This window comes from Falco punctatus (assembly GCF_963210335.1).
Source record: "Falco punctatus genome assembly, chromosome: 8".
NCBI lineage: Eukaryota > Metazoa > Chordata > Aves > Falconiformes > Falconidae > Falco > Falco punctatus.
The window spans coordinates 18,168,470-18,181,538 of record NC_137588.1 but is presented as its reverse complement, the minus strand read 5'-3'; the positions used below and the strand labels follow the sequence as shown (position 1 = coordinate 18,181,538).

The 13,069-nt window shown below is 43.5% G+C and overlaps 2 protein-coding genes and 1 long non-coding RNA gene across 4 annotated transcripts in view; 1 reads left to right on the top strand and 2 right to left on the bottom strand.

The window, feature by feature from the left end:
* The window catches only part of LOC308068922, a 52,195-nt gene that overhangs the window by 14,382 nt on the left and 24,744 nt on the right, over positions 1-13,069 (top strand). The window lies entirely within an intron of this gene.
* IFT70B (intraflagellar transport 70B) lies at positions 631-3,203 on the bottom strand. Its single transcript, XM_080400377.1, has one exon. The coding sequence runs from the start codon at positions 3,167-3,169 to the stop codon at positions 1,178-1,180; it is 1,992 nt and encodes a 663-aa protein (XP_080256503.1). The 5' UTR covers positions 3,170-3,203; the 3' UTR covers positions 631-1,177.
* PDE11A (phosphodiesterase 11A) overlaps positions 5,820-13,069 on the bottom strand; it is a 142,543-nt gene continuing 135,293 nt past the window's right edge. For both annotated transcript variants that reach the window (XM_080400368.1, XM_080400369.1), the window contains one exon: positions 5,820-9,731. In XM_080400368.1, coding sequence (XP_080256494.1) covers positions 9,570-9,731 — 162 coding nt within the window. In that variant the 3' untranslated portion in view covers positions 5,820-9,569. The remainder of the gene's footprint in view (positions 9,732-13,069) is intronic.

The window sequence follows — 13,069 nt, the reverse complement described above, 5'->3', positions numbered from 1 at the left end:
GGGTTGAAAACGTATGGAAAGGTTGTGGAGAAAATGCATTGCCTGATGCCAGTGTGATGGAGATGCCAAGTAAATGAATTAAGCAGATAAACAAGGTTTCAGAGAGGTGTTAAGAGATGCAGGAACAGTAACACAAGGAGGAAACTGAGAAGTGAATTTTTTCCATGTAAGCGTAGAAGTTGCAAGCCTTGCATGAAATGGAAGTCACATGCTTTTTTGAGAAATATGGAAAATAATACAATTTTACATTCACAAGGTCTCTTACCATAGACTGGTATATTCTAAGAATGGTATTGGGGTTAAAGGAGCAGGCCAGGCTGCAAATGGAGGACTATGTTGTTAAGTAAGCACCTTACCAAACAAGTCTGGAGGGCAAAAGTTGCCACTGAGGTGGCACAGACACAGGGACTCTGGGGGTCGCAGATGCTGAGGGGCAGTACTGAACAGTGTCTCTGAAGCCAGTTATGTCCATTCATAATTAACTTTACTACAAAGGTAGACCTAAACCAAGGTACCATCCTAATATATCCTCCTCATACATCATTCTTGGAATATATTCCTGATCCCTGTATTAGTTATACAATTTGCCAGAACATTCATGCATTATTACTGAGTTAGCAAAAGGCAATGTTAATGTTTGTAGGACTGATACTTTATTATAAAGCTATTTTTTATGTTTAGATGTACTATCAACATGGTCTGTAGCATATTAAAAATAGCTTGGAAAAAACAGAAGAAAAATTTCAGACACAGGCAGAAATTAGGGAATTAACTCTGTTTCTTCAATTTCTGTGCTAGAAGAGATGGGTAACAACTTATTTTCAACTGTCAACTAATGAAAAGAAACTTGGTCAAAATTTCAGAAGGATAAAATGTTTTATAGGTGAAAACCCTATGGTATTTCTGTAATGAAGTTCTTGGTCAACATACCTTAAGGTGTATTTAACATGACAGATTGCTGAGGATGCTCCTAGTTATTTGGTGCAGGTTAATTTCATACAAATACTGTATTTTCCACTGAATGTTGTTAAAATATAGGACAAAATCTTTAAAGGTAAGCAATCAAGAAAAACACATGCCAGTATGGACTAGCAGGGCAAGCATAACCTCACAAGCATAAGAAAAGAACAGACACAACGTTCTCATTTCTACTGTACAGGAACACCGTTTATGCAGCCTACCCAATAATCTTATACATCAGCGCCCTCAAAAGCCTGGCTTCATAGGTAACAGTATTTTTTCCACTGTGAATCCTCTTCTCTTCAAGGGGTTGCTCAATGACAGCTGGGATGTTTCTTCCATACAGCTCACATTGCTTCAGAAACTGAATGCATTCTTGAATAACACTGTCTCGTAGCATGATCATGTGCTTGGACATGTTCTCCAGCAAGGATAGGAAACACCGTTTGGCGTAATACCACGTATCAGTGCTCAGTTTTTTGTTATACGGCTCCAGGCTTTTAATGACCCTTGAAATACCAAAATCATAGTTTCCCTTCACGCAGTAGAGGGTACCAATGACTAGATTGACAATGCAAAGATGGTAGACATTTTTATCAGGATCATCATAGGACAACTGCTCTTCCCCCTTCTCAATCTTCCTCATCAGTTCCTCTGCGTCTTCATTCTGGCTTGTCAGGATGTAGGAGACACAGAGGTTAGCTAACACAATGGCACTAACATGGAGAATGTTGTCATAGTGCTTTTTAACTATCGGCTCATAGAAGCTAATAGCTTCTTTATACTTGTTCTCTTGCATGAAGAGTACGTGAGCCACATTGAGCTTCCACACCTCGTGTTCGTTACAGAACTCCACTGATTTGCGGAAAATCTTTTCTACCATTGTGTAGTTCTTCATGTCCCAGTAGATCTTTGCCTGGGCCATCAAGACAGGCACATATTTATCCAGAGTCTCATCATACTCATTAACTGCCTTTTTTACAGCTTCATCATCCCAGTTTTGCCTAGCATCCTGTACCTGCTTCGTGAGCCTTCTCAGCTGCTCAGTCATTGTCCCTGCTGAATCATCTAGCTTGTGAAAAGCCTCCTCAGGGGCAGTTTGACATGTAATAATGGCGTCCAAGAAGTTGTACAAGTAAGGTGTGAGCAGTTTATAAGTCAGATGGGCATTCTCTGCCAGCACATCAGCTGCCAGATCGTAGTACTGATGCTTGCAATAGAGAAGCAGCAGGTTTCCAAAAGTTTCTGGTGGACAGGGGTTCTGCAGCAGAAGAAACTGCAGTTTCTCAAACCCTTCAGTGGGCTGGCTGTCCATGTTCATTAGCGCTTGGTTGTGCAGTGTGACTGGATCCAACTCCTCTTCAGCCCTTGGCGGCATATCTGTGAGCGCCTCCTGGGCCGCTTTCAGGTTGTGCAGCTGGTACTCAATGGCCGCCTTGAGGTTGAAAGCCTCCACCAGGGCCGTGCGGTGCAGGAGCAGAGTGTTGCCTACGCTGCGCACATCAATGCCCTCCGTGGTCATGCCCACGCTGAGCTCTGGGTGCTGGTGGATGCCGCGCTCTATGATGTCGGAGATGTGCTTGAGGGCAGGGGCGTACTGCTTGGCCGCGTAGCAGCACAGTGCCATGTTGTAGGACAGCTCAGGGTAGTAACCCAACACTTGCATGGCGCCGGCAAACTTGCCGCTGGCCTCTTCGTGCCGCCCCTGCCGGTACAGCAGGCAGCCCAGGTTGATCTCGGCGTCGGCCCTCTCCGAGGGGTCCTCGGCCGCTCCGGGGCCGCCGTCTGCGGCGGCGGCCAGCGCCTCCTCCACCAGGCTCTTGGCCGCCGGGAGGTCGCCCTGGGCATAGTGGATCGCGGCCTGGAGGCGCAGGGCCCGGCCCTGGTAGGCGGGCAGGTCCAGCAGCGGGCTGGCGGCCCGCAGGGCCTCGGCGTAGAGCCCGGCCTTGTAGAGGGCCTGCGCCAGGTACAGCCGGTACGCGTCCAGCTCGGGGTGCAGCGCCACCAGCTGCTCGTAGCACTCGGCCGCGGCCGCGAAGTCCTGCAGCTGGTAGTGGCAGTAGCCCAGCAGGGAGAGCCCTGCCCGCGAGCGGCTGCTCTTCTGCAGCTCGCGGCTCAGCAGCGCCACCGCCTCCCCGCACCGCCCGCCGCCGATCAGCCCGTAGACCGCGGCCGTGTACTGCCCGTCGGGCACCGGCGCGGCCTCCATCGCCGCTGCCACGGCAACGGCTACCGCCGGGGCGGAAGCGGAAGCCGGGCCCCTCGCTGCCGTGGCAACGGGTGCCGCCGGAGCGGAAGTACGCCCCACGCGCGCGGCCGCTACGCCGGAAGCGGAAGCGGCCGCTTCGCGGGCGGCGCGGCGGGCAGCTGGCCGCGGGGCACGGCGGGAGCTGTGGTGCCCGCCGCTGAGGCGTCCGTGTGCGGGCCCCGCCACCTCACGGCCGGGGAGCGGGCTCGGGGGTGGGCGCCGGGCGCGGTGCGACCCCTCCTGGCGCCTCTCCGCTCTCCCCGCCCTCCGCCCCCAGGCGGCCTGCTGCGGCGCCACGCGCGGAGGGGCGGGGCGGCTGCCGCGCAGGGGGAGCTGGGGCCCGGCGGGGAGCCGCGTGCGCCGGCCATTTTCTGTTCCCTGTTGTGTTTCACGTCCCGGGCAGTGAGACGGGCCATTTAGTGACGATTCCAGACCGGCTCAGGGCTCCGGCTCCTGTGCGTCCCGTTTCAGTATTTCGCGCGGCTGGAAAGTGTGAAATCAAATTCAGCTCCCTTTGATTTACTTCTGAATGCTGTGTTATGTGCTATGTTACGCTGAATGTTTGGTTATGCAGGAAGTGGCACTCCAAAAGCAGGCCCCAAGATAAACGTACAGTTCTGGGACACAGGCTGTTAAGTATTTTATTGATGTCTTGGGCTTCTTGAATGTGAAACATTCCCTTCCCAGCCTACTGAGATCCAAAGTTCGTTACGGGTGATGGAAGGACGGATGTTTGTACCTTAGTACGGTACAACAGCTTTCCTGCAGCTTTAAAAAAATTATTTTTTCTAACTTCTCTGAAACTATTTCAAAACATAATTGTTTTTTGGAGGGTATCCCCCCCCCCCCCCCCCCCCCAGTACTTCTACTGAACAATGATACATCCAGCATCACAAACTATAATTTCTGTAAATAGTGCTGTTAGAGTTGCCAGCCAGACTTGGTTCCTAGTCATTCCAGATTAATGCCAAGTGTACCCAGTGAAGTTTGGTTTGCTCCCAGCAACATGTGCTGCAAGATCATGTTTCAGTGATTGTATCTGGCCATTTGGTTGCCTGTGTTTTCCTGGTCCTCTGTTTGTGTGGTTCAGTAATCAATTGATACAGCTCTTATTCATCCCAACAAGGTACTTTCAAAGAAAAATACTTTTTTTAAAAATCACAGCAAACCATTAAAATTATTTAATATATTTTTTTAGAGAGATCAATAAAACCAAGTTGTTAATTTCAAAAACATGCTTATAAAAGCTGCATCAGCATTGTTTGATCTACTAAAGCAAAACAATGAGGGTAATGGTCTTAAAGTGCGAAAAGGATGCAGAAGTCTGAAGTTACACATCTTGAAACTATGTAGGATTCACTTGCATTAGAACATACACACAGTATTTCTGTGCATGTGGCAGTTGTTTCCCATAGGCAAAGGTTCAGTGCTTATAATGGTATTCCCCACAAAACTGTAAGATGCAGTGGCTAACATGCTTATAAATCGGTAATTAAATACAAAGTAATCCAAGAAAGAAAAGGTAACAAGCAATATACAGTATGTATTCCAGTACTGGCACATTCAAATGATGGAAATCACTGGAGTGTCTAATTTCAGCAGATTTATACCTCCCACCTCATTGTTACGTTAGAACCCATTCACATGATTTTACTCTTAAAATCTTCCATTTCTCTGACAAAACTAATAAAGAACCTTCTTGGTCTATGTTTTCCTGCTCAGAACACTCTAAGCATTGGAAGGTCTGTTATGTTTTACATAACCTTGAAATAAACCTGTTCTAAAATTTTACTCAAATGCATAAATGATGTATTAGTAACCGAGACTCTTTGTTTTTATGAAGGGAATGTAAGTATTCGGCCTGTAGACTGAAACTCTCCTGTTTTTCCACTGTGATTGATTTGTCTAAATATTACAAATGATGTTAGGCACTGCTGGTTGCAGTTTTCAAAAAGTAGTTTGTGAATATTATTATTGGCTTTGTTGATAACTACAGGCACATTATGAGATTGCAGTGCACTATAAGAAGGAACAATTAGCAAGGTCACCAGTCTAGAAAAATGCAGCTGCTGTACCAAGGACACCATCTGAAGGAATACCTGAGCTAAAATGAAACATACTCATCTACTCTGCCATTATTGTCTGCAGGGCAAAAAACGTACTAATGACCTTCTAAGCAAGATCTCTGGCCCTGCAAATAGTAGGGGCTGGCTGTGACAGAGATGCATGGGGAGTTCACTGTCCAACTGCCAGGTGAGGCATCCAGTTTAAACTTCTGTGAGCTGCCTAACCTTGTAAGCATGACTTTGTTTTGGAGCAGGAGCAAAGAGAGGCAGATGTCTGTATCTCAGTCACGCTATGAAGCTGTTCTGTTTTGTCTGTAGGTCCCAGGCTGGCAGAAAGGCAAAATGGTGGGGCACTTTTAGGGGAAACTGTCTGATTTTACTGCTTGAATTATGGCCAAAGACACGCGTTGGATGTCTCGTTCTTGGGAGGTGGGAAACCCTTCTGTCTGAACAACAGCAGAGCCTCTACCTGAGGTGTTCCTTGCCTTGGACAGTGTTTGGTTTTCCAGTGGGGTCACAGTGTCATGTTGCAGGGGAGCACTTTAATCCAGAAAGATTTTATCCAGAGCTTAATCCAGAAGTCCTGAGCTCTGCCACCAAAGCCTGTCTGCTCTGTGCATCTCCCAGGAGTGAAGCAGAAATTGGGGCTGTACCTAGCAGGTGTCCCATCTCCTTGCTGAGCACAAGTAGGGGGCTTCAGCAGGAGGGCAGGTGACAAGCCCAGCCTTGTGACTCCTCACAGGCTGGTGAGGAAGGTGCACCTGCAGTTCAAAAGCCTGCTCCAAATCAAGCAGGATTTGAATGTCAGGCTCTTTCCTGATTACACTATGCAATGCTAGGGCATTTATGCCTTTTTATTTGTTTTTATTTTTTGATATTTTTTGTGTGTGCAGAAGGGTTGATTTTGCTAAGCGGCCTCGCAGGTAGGAATACTAAGTGGAATTACTGCGTGGCCTGAACTGTCGTTGAGGATGGGGATGAAGACCCAGGTCTTCTGCTGATATTTTCTGCTGACAAGGTGAGGGCTGTTGGCTGGCTCCTGTGGGACCTCACAGCCCCTAATTTGTGAGACAAGAAACCTGACGAAACTCAAGACTGAGGTTAGCACTAGTCAGTAGAACACCTAGGAAAAAGGCATTGCTGTTCAACGAGCTTGAAGCACCTTTGGGAGGAGAATGAAGCCTCAGTGACCCTATGGGTGCTCCACATGCTCACTACATCGTAGCGCTGCAATTGTAAATGCTAGAACCCTCATCCAAGGCCAAATTTCCACTACCAGCTGGGGCAAATAAGCGATGACTTGTCTTGCTGAGGCAGACCAGATGTGTTGGGCATCTCAAGGGAAAGGCCAAGCAGCAGTTTACTAGCTAGCACTGTCCTGGGTAACAATGTCTCTGTCCTCTTCTCCACATGCCCTCTGATTTGTTCTCTCCTCTTGTGGACCTGTGTTTTATGTGCGCTTGCAGAACTAAGCTGATTTCAATGGCTTTTGATCTCTCCTTGTGCAGTGGGCAGGGAAACAAGTAAAAGACATGGGAACATCAATTTAATAACATACAGAGTCATGTCTCCTGTACACATCTTGGAAGAATTTGGCAAAACTGACTTAAGTACTGGGAAAATGTTTCCCTGTCAGAAATAAGGAAAAGCATATACAATTTTTGTACATTATACCAAATTTCTGTAAATTACATCTAGCTTGTAAGCACTAGCTAGAAAGTTTTCCACCATCTTAAAATATAAGAAACTTGGAATATGTTTCTTTACTGCATGCATCCACAAAAAAATCTTTTTCTCTCAAAAATGCAAGTCTCTTGCTGATTCCTAAGCTAAGTGTTAAAAAAAGTATAAGATTTTTGGTTGGTTGGGTTTTTTTAAGATTGAACTATCACTTTCAGAGACCAAATGCTGTTCTGAGATGCACTACTGTGCCCCTCTGGTTTCAGTGGGGTTGCTTCATTTTGCCTGAGAACAATTTGATAAAGATCTAGCCGTGCTCTCTCATTTTCTTCCTTGTGATGGAGGAACAGAACCATAACATTAGTCAGCAGTTTCTGAATTTTGACCCACAATAGCAAAGATACCGAAAGACAGGAGAAATAGATGGAGGCAATTACAAACAGTCACTTGATTGATGGTTGACATTGTTAGAGCTTCAGCTGTATGTCAGGTTGCGGTGGTGCTGAATCCCCATCCCTGCCAGTGGGTGTTGCCATGGGCAACAGCGCACTGAAGCCAATAAAAAGGAGAGGAAATAAGGGGAGACTCAACCTTGGGGGAAGCTGTAGGGTATGCGCTATAAATTACGTTATACTTAGCAATATGCAATACCAACATTCAGGAAAGCTGTGTGTACCTGCCAGCAGTACTATGTCAGTTCCTAGTACCGTTTCTCCCATAAAGTACATGCTGTAAGTTTTGTATGGCTTACAAAGCTTCCTGCTTACTATCCTGCATCTGTCTTTATTCAGGGAGGAAAGAAGTGGTAAAATAATAGCAGAAACATTACCATTTGGTGCATGTATTCACTGCTGTGCAGTCTGCGTTTCTGCTCCTTCCCTGCTTCTTTCTGCTAGAGAAAGTGATGTGGTTCAGTTGTGTACTAACAGATTGGCTTGCAATGGTACTGAAATTTCCAGCTATTCTCTTCCACACATGATTAGTGGTACAGAGTGTTTTTGTTTTGTTGTGTTTTTTTTTTAAGTGATCAGCAGATTTGTTGTTTCTGTTTGATTGTCAGACAGATGTAGTCAGCTTTTCAAAGGCGCTAACGACTCACTTTTCTTAGAAAGGAGGAAAGCTCTTTTTAGCATCTGGTCAGCTGGGCTAGATTCTGATTTCCATTAAGTTGGTGCCAGTTCAAGGTAATTCCACTAAAGTAAATGGAGTTTGGCACAGGTGTAAAACTAAGCTGAATTCAGCTTTAATTTCTGCTGCCAGACAGCCCTATATTTAGAATCCCATTTGTCATGGAGTACAAAGGCTTTTTTCCCCTATGAATGGGAACCCGTAAGCACTGCAACATGACTTCTCTTGTGACCGGTCATGCAGCAGAGAAAGCACTCTCAAATCATAGATCATAGTTTTGCTATGCTAGTGATCTTTGCACTAATGGAAAGAGACCAACTTCCAGGTAATACCAGAGTCATCACACAGAAACAGATGCATTTGGTTTTGTGACCTATCATGTTTGATTAGATTTTTATGAACACCTCTACAGACGTCTACACGTGAGCCTTGACTAGTGCTGGCTGTGCTAGCCATAATAGCATCTCAAATTGTACTGAAAGAACTGCAAGAGAAGTAAGAGGTAGTTGGTCTGGTATGATGTCTCCACCACTTCAAAATATTAATTTCAACTGGAAATTATACTAGGAAGTCTTATCCATGGTCCACTTTTCAATGTAATATAAACCTGAAGCACAAGGCAACAGATTTCTTTTTTTATTTGTATTCTACTTTCATTAAAGCCCATTAGTTTTTTCCTTACGGGACACAGTAATTTTTTAAAAAATGAGTATGTTAAAAGAGCTTTTTTTAAAAGAAAAAAAAACCTCTAAAATTACAATGCAATATTTTGCCTTTATGCAAACTTCCCCTTGCTGAGAAATTTACTGCACTGTTAATATGAATTTCCTAGGGAAGCAGGGACAGGTTGGTGTTTTTAAAGATAATAAAGTTTGTTTTTAAATGTAGCAAAGGTAGGCAATTCTAAAGGCCCTGATCAATCACTAAGAAGCTTTGTTGTAAAAAAATACTTCTTTAGAATACAAAGCAGGCTTTTCAGAATGTTCAGGCATAAAAGAGGAGGGAAGAGTGAGACAGGAACATCACAAAAGCAGGCATAATTGATTCATAACATGTACTGAAGAGATGCAAAACAACAATGTAATTACATACTATTCTGTTTTCCTGCAGCTCCTTGCATATGATTTGACCAGCTTGCATCCCGGTTTTACTCTGTATTATTAATTTCATTAAGCTGTAAGTTCTTATATTTCAGTCTGTTGTCAGCTTTACAGATTTTTACAGCAGCAGTTGAAATGTAGTGCAGCTGAATGAATGCTTCTTGTGCTAAGTCTTCCGTGTCGCTCCAGATACCAGCGCAATCTCACCACAGGCCTTTCTTTCAGTCCCACTAAGCCTCCCAGTAAAAGCAAACTATGCCGCCATCAAGATAATATCCAATCAATTAAGCATGTCTGTGAAAGCATTTCTTGAAAAAATGGTGGGCTTAAGCTTATGAAAACCTTTCAGACAGCTGTTATCGTAAAGCAACACTGACATTTGCAGGCTTAATTTATGTCTTTGAGAGACACGGGAAAGCTAGAGGAAAAGGAGGACGAGGATGCTGCCTGAGAAGGAAGCCTTTTTTGGTGCAGCTCCTCCCATTTACCTCTATTTACTGCCACGGAGTCCAGCATAGGCTTCAGTTTCACGTTCAGCTTCACTAGACACTAGAAGAAGATTAAGAAAAATAAGAAGATGAGAGAAAAAATATTGCTGGTATGTCCACTCCTTTGATGGACAGTCCAGGGAGTAACAGGATACCATGAGTTTTAATCTGTGCCATGCCTCCACCCTCCTCATAGCCAGCTGTAAATTTCTGTCTAGGTAAAGCTTATTGTTCCATTGAGATCTCTGTATCGATCTCGCTTGTTTTACCTGAGCTTTTAAGTAAGCCATCAAAAATGTGAAAAAGCACACATAATGTGGCAGAGTTGCTGCTCAACTACTTTAGCCTTGTAATCCTTAAAGACAGTCCTTTTGAGGCATCCCCTAAGTGCTGGCATCTATAAGCAGGACATCCAGTGGTTGGATGACAAGCTGGACAAAGCTGAAATAACCCTCAGATTCTCTCCAGTGCTAGATTCTTATTTCCTATCAATAACAGCACTGTGCTTTCCAAAGCTGGCAAAAAAAAAATATCCATTTTTGTATGCTCAAAATGAAAGAAAAAGAAGCGTTTTCTTTTTAGGTTACACTGAAATCACCTCTTTTCTACATACCCAGTCCAAAGTTCATAGAAGCCAGTAAAAATCTTTTATCTGGTTTCAGCCAGCTTTGAATCAGCCTCAAAATTATATGATTCCTGCACACCTTTGCAAGAAGTTAATTTCACTTTCCCCTTTAGTATCAAATGCTTATAAGGAAAGACCACAAGTGCTTCAGTAGGCTTTGTGCCTACACTGAAGAGACACAGAACCTCAGTAACAGCAGAACCTGGATGTGAAGAAAGGGTTAACCGGCTACCTCCCAAGCGGTCATGTAACGTGCCCTTTCAGCACAGAGGAGTATTATTCTTTTTCTGCTTTTTTTGATTAGCAAAAAATAGGTTTTGCTGAAAGTTGGGTGTCATGCTTTCTCTGATAGCATGGAAACTATATGTATTTGTAATTTGAAATACAGGGTTAGTGCAAGATAAAAAATAATAAAAGACAGAAAAGGTTGTTCTAGAAGTGCACAGAATTATAAGGAAAAGAAAGGGGAAGCAGGTACCTTTGCAGTTGATAATTTCCATTATTTGCTTTAAATAGCAGGGTTAACAGCAACCACTTTATTGGTCCCCAGAGCCCAGACACCACTAAAGAATTAGATTTTTTTATAGCTAGTCTGCAAGCCATGGGAGCTTGGTTAGCTACTGAAGTAAGTCTTGGTAGATTTTTAATTGAGCTATTATATGATAATTAAGGGTTAATGGCCTGATTTTAAGATGTGCTGAAAACTTGCAATTTCAGTTGACTTCAGTAGGAAATATGAAGGCTCAGCACTTTTGAAAAATCACGCCATGAGTAAGAAGCTGGTTTGAGTGGAACTTGAAATCTGCTTGAAACTATTTCTTTAGAATACAGCACAGACTGGGCAGATAATTTTGCAACCTTGGGCCTGGGGTAAGAGACAGAGTTTACTGCAGTCTCTGCCACATACAGTATTGTTTGCTTGTGATAGCCATTCATTTGATAGAATGGACGTGGATTTGTAACATTCCCATCACTGTGCCTCAGAGTTCCCCATTTTTAGCTCTTTATTTCAGACCACTGTGTATTCCTCAAACCTGATTTAGCGGAGTCCGAAACAGAGGGTCAGTAATACATTAGCAACACCTGAAAATACCTGAAAAGCTCACTGCTGTTATCATTAGCATCTGCATTATCATTGCCAACTCTGTGCCTAGAGGCAGCACATTAGATACTCAACTCTTGACAGCAACTTATCAGATCCTTTCTGTGCAAAGCCAGTATCCATCCCCTGGCAGTTAAGCTTGATGGTATTTCTTAAATCTTGAAAAAGTTTCTGTGAAGTATTTTTCCAATATAAGCTTTAGATGTTAAAAAAAAAAAATAATCGGTGTTTACACTCGTGTTTAAAAATCAGCATATGTCAAACATCTCTAAGCACAAAGATGGCATTGTGCACTCACACCTCGTCAGCCCCGGGATCTGTAAGCCCAAAATCTAGTACAGGTTGTTCCTGTCCTAAGTGCTATACCAGCAACATATACCTCTCACAGGCAGCATAGGAGAAGGAGAAGGAGCTCATTGGGACAGTAGACTCAGCGTGGCTGTGCAGCTCTCGGCTATGTTTGTGTCCATTCTGTGCAGTTTTTTTGCCAAGACTGACCCCAAGACCGTGATGCTTTCAGTCCTAGTGCCAGCTAACAAATCCAAAGGTCTGGGCATGACCTACTGCTGTGCCTGTCCCTCCAGGCCTAGGCATATGCCATGCTCTTATGGTAGGAGACAGCCCTCTCACGTACAGTGCCAGGAGGACTGAGTGTGCTTGAATCAATTAGCTTTGCGTTAACTACAGCAGAGACCAGAAGCCCAGGTAAATTGAGAATGGATTCAAGAAGTACCCACACAGTTCTGTGGCAATCACTCTAACTCATAGTTAGCTGTAGACACATTTTAAGTCCATATATTTCTTAGAAATATATACCTAAGTGCATATTACAGTCTAATAACCCAGGGGCACAGAGGTTATCAGATAAATTACAAGAATAGTTAACTAATAACATTAACTTTGATGAAATAAAGGAGTATTTAAGAAAGAATAAACCATGTCTTTGATACTCATTTTTACTAAAGCACAAACAATTAATTCAATGAAATACTCACAAAATATATAGTGTAATTTTAAGAAACTTTATTTTCTTACACAGTAATTTAGATAGGGATTCTTGACAGTGCAGATTTTGCACTTGGTCTATAAAATGTCTTTATTCAGACATTGATTTGGTGTTTAAACCACTGCTTCTGTGTTTAGTATTCTTTCACTTTGGGGCTCTCTCATTCTGATCTAGGCTTTTAATTAAACCAACTACTATAATTCCTATGGAAATTAGCTTTTATTTTATTTTTTCCAAGCTACCAAAGCATTTCAGTAGGACTCTTCTGATACAAAGTACACAAATTGGATTTTATTTCTGCTTGAGATGTAATTAAAAACTCATTTGATTACTATATATCTGGCCCTGTTTTAATTATTAAACTCCAGTAATCAATTTTCTTTTATGAAGCTTCTGGGAAATTATCTCGAAACCAACACATTTCTCTCCCTTCTGGCAGGCTCTCTACCATTTACTGAATTACATTCATAGCACCTGTTCCTGATCCGGATTAAACCACCAATTTATTCCCAGAGCTATTTAAGTTTATTTGGCTGTAGCCTAGTCAGGGTTTTCTACCTCCTGGCTGCACTTTTTACTTTCCATTTTATTGCATGAGAACCCCTTGATGTACTGCTCCTCCATGCCACTATTTTTGATGCATGCCTCTAATGAACAGCTTTGCTA

Coding starts and splice junctions, on each gene's coding strand:
- IFT70B (XM_080400377.1), bottom strand. CDS start 3,169: ATGGAGGCCGCGCCGGTGCCCGACGGGCAGTACACGGCCGCGGTCTAC.